The sequence below is a fragment of the Lepidochelys kempii genome, chromosome 7, assembly GCF_965140285.1.
Source record: "Lepidochelys kempii isolate rLepKem1 chromosome 7, rLepKem1.hap1, whole genome shotgun sequence".
Taxonomy (NCBI): domain Eukaryota; kingdom Metazoa; phylum Chordata; order Testudines; family Cheloniidae; genus Lepidochelys; species Lepidochelys kempii.
Window position 1 is genome coordinate 81,788,142 of NC_136386.1, and position 21,236 is coordinate 81,809,377.

Consider the following 21,236-nt stretch of genomic DNA (forward strand, 5'->3'; position numbering starts at 1 on the left):
TTCTGTACTGAGGAAAAATAAAAGATTCCTGTCAGACAGAAAAAGGGCTGATAAAGTTGCTGGGATAGGGTGGTTGTAGCTACCTTCTCTGATTCTCGACTGTATTCAATTTTATGTCTGCAAGCAGCATACCATTCACTTTTTTTCTTCTTCCTTGGTGATGGATAGCACAAAAGGGCACTTACATAGCCTAATAAAAGTACATGTTATGTAATTATGATCCACTGACAAAAACAGAAGTTGCCTTGTAGTGTGTAGTATGACCCGTCGCGTTGCAAGGTATGGGTGCGGGGGAGGAGGGGTAATGAGAGGTGGCAATGTTTTTATTCTGTGCAATAAATGTATCCTTGCATTTACTTGACATAAATGGAGTCAGTTAATCTTTTTCTTAGTGAATCCACTTCAGAGTAAATTTAGATCCTGTACACAATAAGGGCAGCTTTGTGGAGAGCGAATTAATTTAATGGAAGCTACAACTTAATGTACAACCCCCACTCCTCTCAGTACACTTTACTCAGAATTTAAAACACCAAACAACCCTAACACTACTTTCTAAAATGAAAAGTGTCATTATCACTTCCTACAATAACAAACTGCTAGTAAGATACACTGTGTGAACAGGATCTGAATTTACTTCAAAATGTTCAAACAAATTTTAAGAGCTTCCTTAAACCACCAACAGCCATGAAATGTATGGTTAAGGCTGGGACAATGTTGTTAGCTCATAGTTTGGCTAGGTCTAACAACACTAAGCCCCTGATTCAGCTCAGCACTCAGTCCTACCCATAGCCACAAGTACTCTTCTCTCCCAAAACTGCATTTTCTTCCATTTCTTCATAAATAAAAGGAACCTCCGAATACCACAAAGGACCATCTCCCCCAGAATAGTAAACTCAGTCAGGGAGGTTGCTCTTCACCATTTCTTGGCCCCTTCATGCTTAACCCAATTTATTACACTTTAGATTCAACACATCAAGCCAAATTCTTCCAAAGTCATTTAAGGATTAGATTCAGCCCTGACCCCAACCAGTTTCCTATGCACTGCTCTTCAATGAGTGCTAGGTGGATGTCCAGTTGGACCATTCAAGCAGTGCTTTTAAAAGTGCAGCTAGAATACTGTACCAGTTTCAAAAATGGCTGAATGATTTGCTGCTCAGACTTTCCAAAATATTTGCTTTGGGACAGAGACACAGTGTGGGAGATTCCAACTTCACAAGTGATTCCTTTCACAAAAGCTAAGAGCATTTGCAAGCAAAGCTTTGATTCAGGCTGTGTGTTGCAAACCTCCCTACTACTGTCTTTATCAAGGACCGGCTGGTGGGGCTGGAGTTAAGCAGATTCTTTAATGAACAAACTTTCTAGGAGGGACAGGGGCGGTGGACAGATACCAACATGCCTGCCCAAGAAAGAAGCCTGTTAGTCCCCACTGCAAGTTTCCCTGGATTTCATGCCAGGACCGGTCTGTAGGGTGATCAGCTCGCAAGTGTGAATTGGGACACTTTTTGGGGGAGAGGGGGGGTTTGAGGCTATAGTTGCATATATAAGACAAGGACCCAAATCTCAGATTATCTGGTCACCGTAGTGCTCAGGGAGTGGTCTAAACCTGAGGCTAGACGGGCAAGTGAAGCCCGCTCTCCCCCTGCAAAGCGCTATCAGCAGGGTGGGTGGGAGCCACCTCTTCTCCCACAGGCCCAGTGGGACCTTGCCTCAGGGAAAGATTTGGGGGGCCTCCTAAGTATCATGGGGTAGCCACGTTAGTCTGTATCCACAAAAACAACAAGGAGTCCAGTGGCACCTTAAAGCCTAACAGATTTATTTGAGCATAAGCTTTCATGGGAAAAAACCTCCCTTCTCCCATGGGACAGGCGAGGTGCTGGCCCCCCGGCGGCTCTGGGTCCTGGACACCCGCCACTCATAGGGCACAGACCCGCCCCCCCCCGCCGGAGCAGAGCCAGCTTCAGGCGCGGGGCCAGGCCGGGGCTCGCGCAGGTGCCTTCCCGGCTGGCCCTGTCCCCGCCCCCTGCCCGCAGCCGGGCTCCCTCCTCGGCAGCTCAGGGGCAGCCGGACAATGCGTAGCCGGAGCCCGCCTGAGCATGCCGCGGCCGCGCCGCGCGGTGCAGCTGGCGCCCGGCTCGCTGGCCCTGGTGCTGCGCCGGCGGCGGGAGGCGGCCGGGGAGGCGAGCGGGGCGGCGCTGTTCCGGGCCTTCCGCCGGGCCAACGCCAGGTGCCACTGGAACGCCGGGCTGGCGCGCGCCGTCTCCCGCGTCTCGCTGCAGGGCTGGCTGCGGGGCGGCGTGCTGCTCCTGCAGGGCCCCGCCGCCCCTCTGCAGCGGCTGCGGGACGCCTGGCTCCGCAGGGCGCTGCGGCCGCCGCAGGGGTTTCTCATCCGGGCCGTGGGTGAGTCTGCGGGGAGCGCTGGGCGCCCCAGAGGGGAGGCGTGTCCCCAGGCTGGGCTGCTCTGTTAGGAGGTGCCCCCAAAGGGGCAGGGAGGGCGCTGTCCCCATCGCACGCTGAGGGGTGAGTGAAAAGAAAAGGAGTACTTGGGGCACCTTAGAAGGTGCCCCAAGTACGCCTTTTCTTTTTGCGAATACGGACTAACGCGGCTGTTACTCTGAAACCCGAGGGGTGAGTGTGGCTGATCACGAAGCAAACCCCATAAGGGGGCACCTGGAGAGAAAGCAGCTAAACTGGGAGGAGGGTGCCTGCCCTGTGGCATAATCCCACTGGAGGGGGGATATTTCTCCCTCCCTTGTCCTCTCTTTCTGGGGCTAGGGAGCCTTCCGTTGGCTTTCTGCTCCCCATTCTCTGTGGCCAGAGACCGCTGGCCTGGCAGCACAGTCTCCTGCTAAATTCGTAATTGCGACACAAACCAAAATATTACAAGTTAAAATGAATCAACCTCCCTAGGTAGATGATGTCTGGTGTGAGGCATGACGTGCCTGTGTTGCTGGAAAAAAGCAGCCAGGTATCAAAGAGGTCTGAAGGATGCTGGTGCATTTTTATTGAAAAGAAGTTGGCTCTGCTTGAGAGAGAGAGGCACTTCACAGGGAGCAGCAAAATGTTCTCAGGCACCTGGAAAATAATGTGCAGTTGTTTAAAATAATTTACATGTATGTGACACTGGTGGACTGACCTTTTCTGGGCTAGTGATCTGTTTGTAGATTCAGTAAAACTCCCCTTAAAAGTTTCCTTTACTTAAGTACTTTCCAATGTGGACTCTTGGTCCGGCTAATATGCATGTGTGTAGCCCCAAAGTGGGAGTCACTGTTATTCATCAGCATAGGAGTTTGCAGGATCAGGGGTTTCTACAGATTCTGTGATGCCTGTACAAACCAGTACGTATGGACATTAATTTCTATGAATGAAGGAAACTGGCTATTTTTTAAAAAAGGAGGACCTGTAGCACCTTAGAGACTAACAAATTTATTTGAGCATAAGCTTTCGTGAGCTACAGCTCACTTCATCGGGTGCATTCAGTGGAAAATACAGTAGGGAGACTTATATACACAGAGTACATGAAACACTGGGTGTTACCATACACACTGTAACAAGAGTGATCAGGTAAGGTGAGCTATTACCAGAAGGAGAGCGGGGGAGGAACCTTTTGTAGTGATAATCAGCTGCACTGCTATGGGTACCCGCATGGCCCCACAGAATGCCAACATTTTTATGGCTGACTTAGCGCTTCCTCAGCTCTCGTCCCCTAAAGCTCCTACTCTACTTGCGCTACATTGATGACATCTTCATCATCTGGACCCATGGAAAAGAAGCCCTTGAGCAATTCCACCGTGATTTCAACACTTTCCATCCCACCACCAACCTCGGCCTGGACCAGTCCACACAAGAGATCCACTTCCTGGACACTACAGTGCTAATAAGCGATGGTCACATAAACACCACCCTTTCATGGAAACCCACTGACCGCTATGCCTACCTACATTCCTCCAGCTTTCATCCAGACCACACCACATGATCCATTGTCTCCAGCCAAGCTCTACAATATAACCGCATTTGGTCCAACCCATCAGACAGAGACAAACACCTACAAGCTCTCTATCAAGCATTCTTACAACTACAATACCCACCTGCTGAAGTGAAGAAACAGATTGACAGAGCCAGAAGAGTACCCAGAAGTTACCTACTACAGGACAGGCCCAACAAAGAAAATAACGGAACGCCACTAGCCATTGCCTTCAGCTCCCAACTAAAACCTCTCCAAAGCATCATCAAGGATCTACAATCTATCCTGAAGGATGACCCATCACTCTCACAGATCTTGGGAGACAGGCCAGTCCTTGCTTACAGGGAGCCCCCCCAACCTGAAGCAAATACTCACGAGCAACCACACAACAGAACCACTAACCCAGGAACCTATCCTTGCAACAAAGCCCATTGCCAACTGTGTCTACATATCTATTCAGGGGACACCATCATAGGGCCTAATCACATCAGCCACGCTATCAGAGGCTCGTTCACCTGCACATCTACCAATGTGATATATGCCATTATGTGCCAGCAATGCCCCTCTGCTATGTACATTGGCCAAACTGGACAATCTCAACGTAAAAGAATAAATGGACACAAATCAGACGTCAAGAATTATAACATTCAAAAACCAGTTAGAGAACACTTTTAATCTCTTTGGTCACTCAATTAGAGACCTAAAAGTTGCAATTCTTCAACAAAAAAAGTCAAAAACAGACTCCAACGAGAGACTGCTGAATTGGAATTAATTTGCAAACTGGATACAATTAACTTAGGCTTGAATAGAGACTGGGAGTGGATGGGTGATTACACAAAGTAAAACTATTCTCCTCTCCCCTCCCCCACTGTTCCTCACACATTCTTGTCAACTGCTGGAAATGGCCCACCTTGAGTATCACTACAAAATATTTCCCCCTCCCCCCCCCCCCCCCCCCGCTCTCCTGCTGGTAATAGCTCACCTTACCTGATCACTCTTGTTACAGTGTGTACAGTAACACCTGTTGTTTCATGTTCTCTGTGTATTTAAAATCTCCCCACTGTATTTTCCACTGCATGCATCCGATGAAGTGTGGTGTAGCTCATGAAAGCTTATGCTCAGATAAATTTGTTAGTCTCTAAGGTGCCACAAGTCCTCCTTTTCTTTTTGCGGATACAGCCTAACACGGCTGCTACTCTGAAATCTGGTTATTTATTGTTTGTTTAGTCTTACCTTGGAAAAGGTGTGACTTTGTGTAGTACTTTTAGTTCCATGTATGATACTAATGGATACAACTAGGTTTAACATTAGTACTGTAAACGTTTCTTTTAAGTACCAATATTTACTATAAGTTTTAAATGAAAATAGTGTCGTCCTGATCCTTCACTTGGATCCATATGGGTAGACTCCTGCACCTGTGCAGAGCCCCATTGAAGTTAACTATTGAAGTGTTAGTTGGTGGGAATATTATTTAAAGATACCCTGAGCAATCTGACAGGTTTCAGAGTAACAGCCGTGTTAGTCTGCCAATGTGGTCGGAAGCCATCAAAAAGAAAATGACTTGGAGATCTGAGAGTAGGCCTATCTTCATACCAATGAAATTGACCTGAAAATATATGTTTAAATAATTGAAAGCTACCCTACTTTTTTTCCAGTGGTGTAGTCCTCTTAGTTTAAATAGGTTGGGTTTTTTTTTTGTTTTTTCCTGGTGGATTTATTTGCTTTCACTTTTATTTTGTTGCATATATTTGCTATATTTTTAAAGGAATAACTAAATTAATTGAAAAGTGACATGTTCTCTCTATTTAATGAAGCCAGTGGCTTTTTCAAAAGAACATGGTAAAATGCTGTGAAGAGCATCAACAAGTTAAATCACAAATTCTGATCCTCTCTCACCCCAGCCCTTTCTCGTATGCTCAGTTAAATCATTTTATAGTTTGTGATTAGAATTTCTGACTTGTGGGACCTAGTACTGATACTGCTAGAGTGGATATAAATGAGCAAGGAAAGAATATAGTGTCCAGCATGAAATCAATGGGAACTTTGCCACTGACTTCAGTGAAGCCAGGATTTCATCCCATCTGTATAAACTACGGGAACTACATGTACATCAAAGGTGATATGTCTATTGTATGCAGCACTGGTTTGACTTTAACTAAAACATTGTGGACACTATTAATTACAATTTAAACAAAGATTGCCAAGATTTAGTGAAGACTTAAAGGCCATCAAATGGACACACGACTTTTTATTTTCGTGTGGGTGAAGGAGGATTCTGGAGGAGCTGTTTGTTTCTAAAAAAAGAAAAGGAGTACTTGTTTCTAGTGTGTTTTGGGAGAGAGTGGTAGTCCAATGGGGGAGGTGAACTCAGCAAATTGAGAATGAACTTGTTTTCATTATTGGATAGTAGTAAACATCTACTTAGATCATAAACTCTGTGGACAAGGACTGTCTTTTATTCTGTATTTGTACAGCATCTTGCACAATGGAGTCCTCCTGGTCCATGACTGGAGCACCCAGTTGTTTTAAAAAAATGGACAGAAACTGTTGAATATTCTAATCAGATTGCATTATAAAGAGCAGCATGTAGACCTCAATACCATTTGGCTTATGCAATTAGTTGATATCCAGTTAATTAAACTAGTGGCCCATCTGGTCTAATGAGGTCAGATTGCAATCGTGATTATTATGCATAAAAGTATTGTACCCTGATTATGGGAGTGCTCTTTTTCATTGAAGACCACTCAGAAATATGAGCAAATGCAGAATATGGCAGCCCACTTGTTTAGTTGTGGTTCACACATGGAGCGTATTACACTTATGCTCCAGAGACTGCACTGGCTCATGGTTTTTCAGGTTGAATTCAAGGCGTTTGTTTTCATCCGTGAAGCCCTTTATGGTTTGCATCCTGTGTATTTCAAAAAGTTCTTTGTGCTTTAACCTGACAATAGAGAGAAACTGGGAGATGGAGGTGCTAATCCCTACATTTGTATATGTATAGTCTGAAGGCAGGACATCCTCACCGGGGTGCCCTCAGTTCTAGAATTTGCTTAGCCCTTGCACCAAATAGAACCTAAAGTTTTTCACCTGCAGAACATGTTACAAGGCCTATCTATTAGGCTTTTCCTCAGTTGGGGGGAAAAGGATATCAAGGCTGCTGCTTTTTTTTTATTTTATTTTTTTTTAGGTAGGTTGTGGAGTTCTTTGGGTCATTTTTGAAATGGTTAATTAGGATAATTTTTGGCTCTGTGTGTGTGCTTATAGACAGCACTAAATTTGCAAAATGAATATATAAATATCCAAATATGTGATAAGTGAGATACTTAAGTGTAGTCCTTGCTCTGTGTCAAAAATCTACGTGTTTGCTTGCTTGTTCTTTTAATCTGAGTTATTTGCATTTAACCTAATGTCTGAATTTTATGTGTCTATATAAAACACATGTTATTAACAGAAAAATGAGCTCAACATGCTAATTCCTAGTTTAAAATCCTGGGTGTTTTTTTTTTTTTTCCTTTTAAGGACCTAGTAAATTTGTTTGGCTTTTCACTTTGGTAAACTATCCTCTGTCCTGCTTCCCTTAGCTGTCCTATTATCAGTTTAACACACATTGAGGGGAGGTGGGGAATAATTTTCTTAAGTCTGCATTTACCAAGATAATCAGTTTGGCACCTTTCTCACAGGGACTTTGTGTGTAACCAAAGTTGGCTAGAGATCTCTTAACAGATTCCCTGACCAGTATAACTAGGACCTTTATTCAGTTAAACATGTGATTTCATTAGCATTGATAGAAAAAGGTACTTTATGTTCTTAGAAATGAGGTTCTTATTTTGTTATTGAGGGAATCATTCATCAAGTGGGTTACTCTCTGCAGGTAGACTGGTTTCTGTAAGTTAAACTTTTTTGCTCTTGCTAATATCCCTGGCTTTCTATCATTAGCATACGTATTTAAAGTGAAGTTCTACTTGAAAGTGACTATAAAAATTGCATTGTGAGATGGGTGTTTGAAATTTTTCTGATCTCAGATTAAATGTGTTCTTATGAGTAAAATTGTTATATAATCAGCCCTGAAAATTCAGCTGGCTTCTTTTAAATATCAGGTGTGTTGATAGTACACAAAGGATCAATGAGGCCAGTATCACATCTGACCGCCTTTGACTCCTATAAACCCAATGGATCAGGTACCCAGTTTGGAGCCAGGGGAACTTTGGCAGTTGATTATTGAACCAGAATAAAATCCAATTCATTGTCCCAGAGCTGTGTTAGTACTGCATGTCAACAGTAATAAAACCGGTTTCAGAGTAGCAGCTGTGTTAGTCTGTATTCGCAAAAAGAAAAGGAGTACTTGTGGCACCTTCGAGACTAACCAATTCAGTGCTGAATGAGTCTGATGAAGTGAGCTGTAGCTCACGAAAGCTTATGCTCAAATAAATTTGGTAATCTCTAAAGTGCCACAAGTACTCCTTGTCTTTTTTAGTAGTAAAACCTTACTTCAGGGAGTAAAGTAAGGCTTGGTTTGTACTTAAAAAAAAATAGGTTGGCATAGCTATGTCTGACTTACTGTGCAGACAAAAGCCCCGGTATAGATTCAGCTATGTTGAGAGAAGAGGGATATTTATGGAGAGTTCCTCCCAAGCCTGAGGGCAGCATGGGAGAAAGCATGGAGCTGTTTGTGAAGATTATGCATGTAAATTTGGTTTGCTATTGACATTGTGGCAGAGGTAGGTTTTTAAAGGGAAAGGCATACCTTTTTGAACTCATCCACATAGACTGTCATCATTTAAATTGCACAGGGAAGCAGCATGAAAGAAAGCACAGAGCTGTTTGTGAAAAGAAGTCAAGGATGGGAACCATTGTCAGAGCAGAGGGGAGGGGTTGATGCAAAGTGACACAGTTGATTAGGTCGGAAGGGGCAGAGTTGTCTAGAACAGTGGTTCTCAAACCGGTCCGAGGCCCCCTGAGGGGCTGCAAAAAGGTTTCAGGGGGGCTGGCAAGCAGGGTCAGCATTAGACTTATTGGGGCCCAGGGCAGAAAGCCGAAGCCCTGTCGTATGGGGTTGAACCCTGAGCCCCGCCACCCGAGGCTGAAGCCAAAGCCTTAGCAATGTAGCTTTGTGGGGGCTCCTGTGGCATGAGGCCACAGGCAATTGCACTGTTGCTAGACCCCTAACACTGGCCTTGGATTTTACATGCAGAAAACCCATTATTGTGACACAGGAGGGCCGTGGAATTTTTATAGCATGTTGGGGACGACCTCAGAAAGAAAAAGTTTGAGAACCCCTGGTCTAGAACCTTGAAGAAGGAAACATGCTTGAGTTTGATGCATAGTAGAAGGGGAATATTCAAAAAGGGGAATGATGTGATAGCTTTTTGATGATTGAAGACTATTAGTATTAATTTGTATTGCGGTATCACCTAATGGCCCCAGTTCAATCTGGGCTCTGTTGTGAAGAAGCTGCACTTTTAACTTGGACCTTTCTTTGTAAATATGCTGGACTGGAGATGCACAAGCTTGATGGTAAGAGCATATAAAAGTGCTACAGAGGAAAAAGCCATTTGGCCCAATAAGCATATTCTCTCTCTTTAAATCTATTATTAGATGTTACTCTACCTCCCGACTTTTTCAATTCTCTCTTGCTCCATAGAAATGTCTAGTTTCCTGTCATTTATATCTAGGGCCCTACCAAATTCACGGCCATGAAAAATGCATCATGCACCTTCAAATCTGGTCTCCCCCCATGAAATCTGGTCTTTTGAGTGCTTTTACCCTATACTATACAGTTTTCACAGGGGAGACCAGCATTTCTCAAACTGGGGGGTCCTGACCCAAAAGGGAGTTGCAGGGGAGTGGCAAGGTTATTTTAGGGAGGTTGCGGTATTGCCACCCTTACTTCTGTGCTGTCTTCAGAGCTGGGCAGCCGGAGAGTGGCAGCTGTTGGCCGGGCGCCCAGCTCTAAAGGCAGCGCCCCGCCAATGGCAGCGCAGAAGTAAGGGTGGCAATACTATCCCATGCCACCCTTACTTCTGAGCTGCTGCCTTCAGAGCGTGGTGGCTGCTGACTGAGGGCCCAGCTTTGCTGGCAACAGTGCAGAAGTTGGCAGTACCATACTATGCCATGCTTACTTCTCCGCTACTGTTGGCAGTGGCTCTGCCTTCAGAGCTGGGATCCTGGCTAGCAGCCACCTCTCTCCATCTGCCCAGCTCTGAAGGCAGTGCCACCGCCAGCAATAACACAGAAGAAAGTGTAGCAGTACCCGAATCTCCCCTACAATAACCTTACGACCCCCCTCCCAAGGCTCCTTTTTGGGTCAGGACCCCTACAGTTACAACACAGTGATATTTCAGATTTAAATAGCTGAAATCATTAAATTTTTGATTTTTAAAATCCCATGACTGTGAAATTGACCAAAATGGAGGTGAATTTGGTAGGGCCCTATTTATTTCATTTTGCTTCTTTGTCCTTAATTTGCAATTTATTCCATATGTTCAGTATGATTTGATTGAAGTGGTTTCACTTAAAATCTGTTTTTCTGCAGTACATCTTTCCAGCACAGTGATGATATACGAAAAGAAATATTGAATGTTACATAGTTCTTATACGTTGACTTGCACAACCAAAAAAGATCTGATTTTATCATGTGTTTAATGTTTAAAAATAGATTTTATACTTCGGTTGAGGCAACCTAATTTTTCAACTGCAACTCTCTGTAGGGTTTATGAAATAGTAGAGCCAGTTGCAAATTTTTGTGACAAACTGTTTTTTATCAGAAAATGCCCATTGATCAAAACTGAAACTGTCCATAGGAAAGGATCGGTGTTGACTATTTTTTCTCATTTCAAAATAAAGTTGGAAAAATAATTGAAATGTCGCCAGTGGCATTTTTTGATGACAGAGGGAGTTGGTTGCAATTTTGTAACTGTGTCATGCTTCCATTGAGAGAGATGAGGAAAATTAGTCCCCAAGGGAAGAGTTGAATTAATTATATGTTCATTTTAGCACTGCATGGCAACTGTGAATTGGAGAGATAGGGAAAGCATTTTGGTGAAGGACACAAAAGTAAAAGTAGACATTCAGTCCCTCTTGAAGAAACAAAGCTGCAACTATATTGAGAGTAATTTAATAAATGAAGGGGAGAAAATTCAGTGGTTCTTGCTAGCTCTTATTTGAAATTGCATAGATCTCTTCTGGATGGCCCACTCATTGAAATAGGTTGCCAATGCTGCTGTTCTGCTCGAGTGATTATTTTGGTAGCCCATCGTCTGTCTTCTCTGGCTATTAATTAGAGGTTGCTTCCACAGCATCCCAGCCTGCTGTCTTTCCTCTAATCATCCTATCCAAATATAGTTTGTTGAAAGTGTCTTCTCGATGCCAAAAGTCAGCCTCCTCTTGATTGCTAATCTCAGATGGAAGAGGATGATGGAAAGCCTTGTCAACCCCTCTTGCTTGTTCCTTGCCATCTGCAATGGCAGATCCAGGGAACTACAAGCAGTCCTTCCAATGACAGCAGCAACTTTCTGTCAGAAAGGAAGTGAAGTTGGAAAGCTGCAGACAAAACAAGTTCTAAAAAGTAGCCTTTTTAAAGACCAATATTAGTTTGTCTGTATTTTTTTTTAATGCAGCATTTTTAAAAAACAATATATTTTGTCAACACAGGATATCACTTTCTAAAGAGAATAAGATGGGTTATTTGAAAGTTCCTTCAGAAAGGGATTCAGTAATGTGGAAAACAAGGAGAATGAACACTTTTTATGCTTCTTTTGTACTATCAATTTGATACCAGCAAAATTCTCACCTGGTATGTCAGGTACATGGTGAGAAAGCATTTCCTTCAAATTTGAGAGAAAATATAGCCTTTTTTTACTAGAGGGTGGAGGTTAGGAGTATTTGAATACTTGAATTAGAGAACCTGCTAACTATACAGCAGTGGACCTGCAATGTTGAAATTCTTTGCAAGCAGCCCATTTAGAACATCTAGTAAAAATGCCCTGCACGCTTCATTTAGACCCTGATCCTGTGATCAGATTCACACAAGTGGACCCTTACTGAAGCCAGTGGGACACCACGTAGGCGCATGGGTCCATCCACTTGCAGAATTGGGGCCTTGATTTGACCTGAGGCCTGGTTGGAACACCAGCTTGAATGTAAGAAGTTCATCCCACCTGAACTGTATCCCATAGGATGAATGTAATTATTTAATATGTCTACACAAGTTCACTTTACAGTCATAGGAACACCGGTATACTATACCAGCAAAGCACTCCTGGTGTGGATGCAGCTTATACTGACAAAGCTGTGGTTTGTACTGGTATAGTAAAGCCCTGGCTCTCGTCTCCTTAAGTGAGCCATGCGGGTCAAAGCACAGTTTTGCCTGTATAGCTGTATCTACACTAAGGGCTTTTGCTGTCACAGCTGTGTTGGTCTTCATACCCTGACTGACAGCTGTTCTGGCAAAAATCTGTAGTGTAGAGCTGGCCTAAACAGAAGTGCTGATATTTGGGAATTGGCATTGTTATATTGGCTGTACATTGTATAGTTTATTTGGCAACTCATGCACGATAGTGTTAACAAACAGTTCTACAAATACTAGCAACCCAGTTACATGGGTGTTTGACTACCTAACGTTTCGGTACCAGTGGCTTATATTTGTATTATTAATATTGAAATTAAACTTGTGTAACTCTGCAAATTTCTACTCAGAGTAAACTTTGATATTCTTTTAAAACTCATTTACATTTTACACTTTTAAATTGTTGAGAACAAATTATATATTTTTTAAAGCATCACAAATAAACTGAAGAGAGGGCTCCTAAATAACATGTAAACTATGTATACAGTAATTAATATCAATGTTAGCATCATAATCTCACAACATATTATTATGGAAAGCCTAGGTGAAATTGTTTTTTGAGCAGTGCTCACTAATATTTTGAGACTTTTAGGAAATCTCATGATTCTTGAGACCTTCCATTTGCTGAGTTGTTCTGTAACGTTACACATGGGGGAACACAAACTTAATGAGGATAGCAACTCAGCAGGAGATTGTTTATGTGCTTCTTGGATTCCTTTTTCTTGGATTTCCTTACTGTGCACTTCTTTCATGTCTGTTCCAGACTTTGATCTGTTCTGGTAAACAAGGTCACAGGTTTAAAAATCAAGGTTGATTAGTTTTGTAACCAAATAAGTTAGTGTGTTTTTTTTTCTATGTGCTGACTTGAAAAGTTTTGGTGGCCTAAGAAACATGTTGTACATGTTGTATTTTTTATAACTGTATATAGGTAATCAGAATATAAAGAATATTTTCTAATTAATCTCAAATTTTTAAACTGTTATGCCCAAATTTATTGCTCTAGGGCTATTTCCAGTACCCTGAGTCTGAAACTGTGAACTAGTGTGTTCTATTTAGTATTTGATCTCTGATTATTACAGTCATTTCTGTAAATCCTATGCTGCTAAATCTCAGGAAGAATGTCTTGTGTTCTTTGAAAGATGACTTATCTTGAAGCAAGATGGCTTTGAAAACTTATCTGTTGTTAGTTACTTACTCATCTGATGCTCCTAATACCATGACTATGAGAGCCTGTTTTTGATTCCAAAGACTCAGGAGCATTCACAATTCCATTTGAAGTCAGTGGCAGCTCCAGTCCTCAGCACATTTGAAAATCCGGCTCTTTATTTAAAAAAATCCAAACCAATAGAAATATTACCATATGCAATAGATGGCCCATAGCAAAGATTGTCTAACCAATAAGTAATTGTTCCTGTTCATATCACTTCTGCTTGATATGTAGTATAGTGGTTCAATTTAATTTGTCTTGAAATTAAAACAAACAGTTCTACAAAAATGATTGGGGATGGAAAAATTAAAGTGCATGGACAGTCTCTCTGTTGCTGGAAACATCTAGCCCCTAGAAAATGTTTCATTTGTTTAAAGATTCTTCTGATTTCTTTTAAAAAGAAAATGAAATATTGCTTGAATTTTGTTCTTGGTCTTTGAGTTCTTTTACATTGCTATTCAGAAGTTCCTGATTCAGACTTCAGCAGTATTAACCCCCAACTCAGAATAAAAGCTACAGTTTGTACTCAATCTTTTTTATATTGTACAGGTTTGTTTCATTTCCTGGCATGAAAATAAGACTATAGTATGTGGGTTGCAGAATACTGATTCTTTAAAAGCACATATTTACATTATCTTGTGTAAATAAGGAAGCAAAGTTTAAAGTAACACTAGTTAATGCAATCATCAACTATCAACAAATTCCTAAATCTCATTTCAACATTTATTTTGCTAGTCTTAACATGTCTATCTCTCGTTTTACTGGAGGATGCTGACTTTCATGACCAATATGAACAGATGCATTTCAGTTGTGAAAATTGTGAATGTTTGTTGAAGGCCCATGGGAATCCAATAGCTTTTCCAGATGGCTGTTGTTTTGCATGGCCTCATTAACAACATGGTGTAAATGTAACCATACCCTTTCTTTTTTAAATTGGTGTAATCCAAGGGAACTTCACAGTTAACATAGGTCAAAGGTGGTGGTAATGGTTGGAGTTGTGCAAAGCAGGGTAGTCATAGCGAGAAATGCGATTGCCTGCATTGCCTTGATGTGTAATGATATCTAACAAGATCAACAGGCAATCTTAGACACTTCAGAAACTAACATTAAGGTTGGTGTACTATATTTCTAACAGATTTGGTTTATGAAGACACAAGCAAAACCAGCGTTCCTAAAGCAGTGTCATCTACACAGACAGGCACGCTTTTTTGTTAACCCTGTTTTTTTTTTTAAACTTGTTTTATTTTATTGTAGTGGATGTGACACATTGACAGTATCCTGAACAAAACATATGGAATTAACTTTACTGAATTAAGTTAAACCTTCTTGAATTAGGATTAATACCTTTGGGGTACATTGTGTTAAAAATGCAATTGTGTATGTGTTGTGGAATTGTATGTATTTTCATGGGAAGGGTAAAGAGGAGATTAGCAGGGGGTTGATTAGGTAAATTCACTCAGGTTGTAATATTTCCAGAAAAACCACCTTTCTGGAAAGAGAGAAGAGGGAGTTAAAAAAATAGAACTACTCCTCTTGAGCATGTTCAGTGAACCCCTGAAATTTTTACCAGAACCAAATGAAGCCATGCTCCCTTTGACATCACAACACGGATGTTCTCCACTTGGTTTGATCAGGTGGGTTCAGGCGGGAACGGGGACCACTGTTGGGACGGCTTACAGTTTTGGAGACTGATACAGATATACAACAAAATTCTCCTTGAAATGACATTTATATCAGGAACAGAAGAAGATTGTAGGCACAAAACTTCTTTGTAATTTTTTTTTCTTTTTGAAGAGAGCCTCCTCAAATTTTTATCTTTCATTTATAAAAGAAAAATATTCTTTTTGTTTGTTTGTTTTGTTTGTTTGTTGGGAATGTTAACAGATGTTGTCAAGGTTCCTTCCCCACTCTGAACTCTAGGGTACAGATGTAGGGACCTGCATGAAAGACTCCCTAAGCTCATTCTTACCAGGTTAGGTTAAAAACTTCCCCAAGGTACAAACTTTGCCTTGTCCTTAAACCGTATGCTGCCACCACCAAGCGTCTTAAACAAAGAACAGGGAAAGAGCCCACGTGGAGATGTCTTCCCCCAAAATATCCCCCTGAAGCCCTACACCCCCTTTCTTGGGGAAGGCTTGATAATCATAGAATATCAGAGTTGGAAGGGACCTCAGGAGGTCGTCTAGTCCAACCCCCTGCTCAAAGCAGGACTAGTCCCCAATGTTTGCCCCAGAACCCTAAATGGCCCCCTCAAGGATTGAACTCACAACTCTGGGTTTAGCAGGCCAATGCTCAAACCACTGAGCTATCCCTCCCCACCAATAATAATAAGGATAATAATCCTCACCAATTGGTACAGGTGAACACAGACCCAAACCCTTGGATCTTAAGAACAATGAAAAAGTAATCAGGTTCTTAAAAGAAGAATTTTAATTAAAGAAAAGGTAAAAGAATCACCTCTGTAAAATCAGGATGGTAAATACCTTACAGGCTAATCAGATTCAAAACATAGAGAATCCCTCTAGGCAAAACCTTAAATTACAAAAAGACACAAAAACAGGAATATACATTCCCTCCAGCACAGCGTATTTTACCAGCCATTAAACAAAAGAAAATATAACGCATTCTCTAGCTAGATTACTTTCCAACTTAAGAGGAGTTGGAAGGCTTGCATTTCTGATTTCTTTCCAGCAAAAGTATCACACAGACAGACAACGCTTTGGTTCCCCCCCAGATTTGAAAGTGTATTGTCCCCTCATTGGTGATTTTGGGTCAGGTCCCAGCGAGGTTACCTTAGCTTCTTAACCCTTTACAGGTGGAAGGGTTTTGCCTCTGGCCAGGAAGGATTTTATAGCACTGTATTCAGAAAGGTGGTTTATTTATATTTATGACAGATGTGCTGCTGCCTGATTAATGGAGTGCAACGGAAAATTATCTACAATTATTAACCAACAGGAGCAGCAAAGTTGGGAAGCTGTGCCTCTCTCAGTGCATGAAATTCCACATCTGAGATTAGAATTTTTTTTACAAAGAGAAACTAAATGCAAACATATCCTTTTTTTAATGCAATGTGATGTTTAAATTAAGCTTTTGCTCACATGTAATCCAATTAATGGATTGGGTCCTTAATGTGCAAAATTAAATTATAATCCGCGTGCCCATGTTAAAGTAATTAACAGCTATTACTTGGCCCTTGAACATAATACAAGAAAAATTTATACTTAAGATAAATGTTTTTATAGAACATGTTCTCTCAAGCCCATCTGATGATCAGTTTTGAGTTAAATCAGATTATTTTTAATAGGTATTGGGCTGCAGAATATGAATTGCCAAGAGATTTAAACCCATTTCAGAATGAAGTTGAATCCCCAACAAAGAGTGGGGAATTAACTTTAAAATGGAACTGGCTTTAGTCATTATCTGCTTCTTTAAATCCTGTGTTAATCCTATACTGATGTTAATGGATGATACTGATTTATTTGCTCCTTTTGACAGGCTTTCCTTTAAAACAGGAGACAGCCATTCTAATCTATTGAAATAAAGTGACTGAGTATAATACCTTGGATGTAAAAGGGTAGAATTAATTGTGTAAATGTGCATCTTTTTATCAGTTTTTGCCACTAATATTGTAACTGGAGATGTTGGAGAAGCTTCACTTTTCTTCTTCAGTATAGACTAGAATAGAGAAATGGTACATGCAGACCAGCCAAACTGATTGTGCTGTCATCAGGCTGTGGGATTTGATTTATTTAATTTGTTCGAATGATCTGGCACAGAACTGGAGTTTCACCATCATTGGTGTAACAGCTGCTCAGACTCTACAGTATGTATAAGTACTTACAATTAAAGAGAAGATACTTCTCAGACCAGAAGTCAAATGTGAGTTCATAATGTAGGCCTCTTTGCTCCGTTCACATTTTTACTCTGACACTCCCTTACTACATTGTATGTGATGGTTCATTTGGAAATATTTAACCTTGCAAAACCACTAAATAAAGCTCAAGGTAAAAATAGGAAATATGTCAGACTGCTGGTGAGTGAGTGGCCTTATTAAAATAATTTTGCCAGCTATTTTGGTCTGAGGGAGCTGTTGTGGTTAAGTGGGTTATATAATCCACCAGCTAAAAATTTACAGAGGAGACTAACTGTGACAACTATGAAGAAGCTGGAAGACAGTACCTTAATCTGGATAAATATGTCAGACGTTTTTTAAAGAGAGATTTTTCTATATCTTTTTTTCAAGAACAGTCCTGTTAGAAGAATGTTTGCCATCTGTATGATCAAGACAGAGCACACTTAGGGATGACTTGCACCAAACCCTCAATAATTTTCATAGAACTTGTCATGGGGAAACTGTCTGAATACTGTGTGCAGTTATTTAATGTAGGTGATGCAATGCTTTCTTAGATTTAGAGTATTACTAATGCAAGAGGAAAGGTTAACAACAGCCAAGATTCATAAAATTATTCAGCAGTGATGAGTCTGTCGAAATGTTTTGGAGTAGGTAATGATGAATAAAACAGAATTTATTTTATTCTAATTTGGCTTCTCGTATATTGATCTATTACTTGGAGTCTAGAGTACAGTGCATATAGAGTATGTAGTTAGCTGTAAGCATCAGGACATGTATCGGACTCTGGAGCAGAAAGTTAGGGAAAAAGGCATATGAAATAGAAATTGTTGTAATTCAACAAGTTCACCCCATTTTAAAATCATTACAATACCAAATAAAACCATGTTGCTAGTTTTGCTTTGCAAAGTTGTATTTCTTTTGCATATCTGGTCTTGATCTGCAGCATTTGTATTCTAATAATTCTAATCTTTCTCAGACTTACTTTTCCATTTTACACTCCCATCACCCACCAACCAAACAGCAGGAAATGTTATGTCCTTCTGGCTAAAATAAGTAAACTGAAACTGCCCTGTGGAATAGGAGAGATAAGGTGGGTGAGGTCATACCTTTTATGGGACTGATATCTGTTGGTGAGGGAGACAAGCTTTCTTCAGACTTGAAGAAGAGCTCTGTGTGGCTCGACAGCTTGTCTCTCACCAGCTGAAGTTGGTCCAGTGAATGATATGACCTCACCCACCTTATCTCTCTAATATCCTGGGATCAACATGGCTACAACTACACTGTGTACAGCTGTGGAATAGGAGACTAATAGGTGCTGATGCCAAGGAAGAAGAGACAAGAAAATCTCACCGAGGATTTTACAGTCTAAACTAGGGGTTCTAAGGCTGTAGGTTGTGATGTCAAAATAATTCCTCAATGACCTTTTGTGTGGTGGTTATGATGCTGCTTGTCATTCATGCCGTGGTCTTTCAACAGTTCTTTCTAGCCAAAGACTAGAACTTTGAGTTTCAAAAACAGACTACTCGGTCCTCAGAGGCCCCATGTATGCTGGGTCTTACACCGCGTGACCTGATATGTTTTTAAACACCCAGGTTTATTTTAATTATCCTTTTTTAAACCGTTTGATTCCGTCCACTTTGACTAATTGTACTTTAAAACCACTCTAGATTATGCAGTTTATAAACCACCTTAGTGTTTAGAAGTCTAAACCACTTGAGTATCTTTGTATTCAGATGTGGACCCATTGCCAGGTTCAGCAACAGGTAAATGAAGAGGTCATTTCTGTATGTTCCTGACCAGTGGTAAGATGCTAACTTAGAACTGTTCCCTTCCTGGTGGGGTTTTTACTAGGTAGACTGTGCTTCCTGGGCCCAAAAAGGGGAGCTGTCAACCCCTAGCCAAGCTGAGATTGGAGAGGGAAATGAACCAGTTACATCTGGGAAAAGGTGTATACTGCCAGCAAAGCCTGGCAGGTTTTGTTGGACAGAGTAGCCAATATGAGAGGTGGTACATGAGTCCATTATGTCACTGCAGGGCCAAAGCCCCCTTCAGCCAAAGCTGGTGAAGGCTCAGTTGTTGAAACAGTGTGGATGAGATGAAAGTTTAACACTTTAAGAACTCAAATCTACATCTGCATTTGATTGTGGCTCACTTGTCATCCACAAAGAGAAAGCCAGCTTATTGGAAAAATTATCCCATGAACTTTGCAGCACAAATGCCAATTCTATAATTACTCCCAGTTTAATGGTGTGAAGGTGATGTATTGGTGGAAATAGTAATATGCCCAGTGAAAGAAGGGTGATATTTATCTACATCCAAAAAAAAAAAGTGAAATAGTTGGAAATACTTCTAACTCTTAGATTCTGTACTGTATATTAGATATATTAAAGGAGCTAGAACCTAGGTTCTCTATAGGCACTAAACACCGTTGGTAGTCAGTTTACTGGGAAAGATAAATCTTCTCATTTTGAAAGTGACAGCATTGTCCCTTCTCTTTTCCTCCATCTGAATCCTCTATACGCTCTTCCTGATGCTTTCTATTAAGCACATTACACCCTCACTGTCACATGCTGTCATAAATATAAAGGGAAGGGTAAACCCCTTTGAAATCCCTCCTGGCCAGGGGAAAGCTCCTCTCACCTGTAAAGGGTTAAGAAGCTAAAGGTAACCTCGCTGGCACCTGACCAAAATGACCAATGAGGAGACAAGATACTTTCAAAAGCTGGGAGGAGGGAGAGAAACAAAGGGTCTGTGTCTGTCTGTCTAGTCGTCTTGGCCAGGGACAGAACAGGAATGGAGTCTTAGAACTTGTAGTAAGTAATCTAGCTAGGTATGTGTTAGATTATGATTTCTTTAAATGGCTGAGAAAAGAATTGTGCTGAATAGAATAACTATTTCTGTCTGTGTATCTTTTTTGTAACTTAAGGTTTTGCCTAGAGGGGTTCTCTATGTTTTTGAATCTAATTACCCTGTAAGATATCTACCATCCTGATTTTACAGGGGGGATTTCTTTATTTCTATTTACTTCTATTTTTTATTAAAAGTCTTCTTGTAAAACACTGAATGCTTTTTCATTGTTCTCAGATCCAAGGGTTTGGGTCTGTGGTCACCTATGCAAATTGGTGAGGCTTTTTATCCAACATTTCCCAGGAAAGGGGGGGGTGCAAGTGTTGGGAGGATTGTTCATTGTTCTTAAGATCCAAGGGTCTGGGTCTGTAGTCACCTAGGCAAATTGGTGAGGCTTTTTACCAAACCTTGTCCAGGAAGTGGGGTGCAAGGTTTTGGGAAGTATTTTGGGGGGAAGGACGCGTCCAAACAGCTCTTCCCCAGTAACCAGTATTAGTTTGGTGGTGGTAGCGGCCAGTCCAAGGATAACGGGGGGAATATTTTGTACCTTGGGGAAGTTTTGACCTAAGCTGGTAAAGATAAGCTTAGGAGGTTTTTCATGCAGGTCCCCGCGTCTGTACCCTAGAGTTCAGAGTGGGGGAGGAACCTTGACACATGCTTTTATATAGAAATAAAAATTTTCTGTAAATGAGAAAAAACAGATGTGACCCAAATTAGGTCTTTACCATTGTGATTGTCAAAAAGGTGTGGGGTCTAGCTCCTCTGCTGAGGTATGCAGAGCTTGTGGAATTAGAAGCAGAATTCTTTATGCTATTTGGGAGGCTCCTTATGTTGTCAGCTATTGTAGGTGGGACACAGGACCTTGAGCCTCTGTCTTAGTAGGTAAACATGCAAACAAAACAAAAGCTTAATTTTCTTTTATAACGTCCTTATCTGTATTTGGAAATCTAGTCAAGTGTTCTGTGAATGATTTAGGTGCTTGAAACCAGCTTTGTGATCATTTTTAAAGTATTTAATTGTTGCC

The 21,236-nt window shown here is 41.2% G+C and overlaps 1 protein-coding gene across 3 annotated transcripts in view; it reads left to right on the forward strand.

Moving 5' to 3' along the window:
- Positions 1-2,031: 2,031 nt before the first annotated feature.
- Positions 2,032-21,236, forward strand: part of STOX1 (storkhead box 1) — a 33,762-nt gene continuing 14,557 nt past the window's right edge. The window contains exon 1 of one of the 3 annotated variants that reach the window (XM_073353495.2): positions 2,032-2,397. In XM_073353495.2, the coding sequence (XP_073209596.2) occupies positions 2,094-2,397 (304 nt within the window). In that variant the 5' untranslated portion in view covers positions 2,032-2,093. The remainder of the gene's footprint in view (positions 2,398-21,236) is intronic. The other 2 variants (XM_073353496.2, XM_073353494.2) reach the window with 2 other exon arrangements.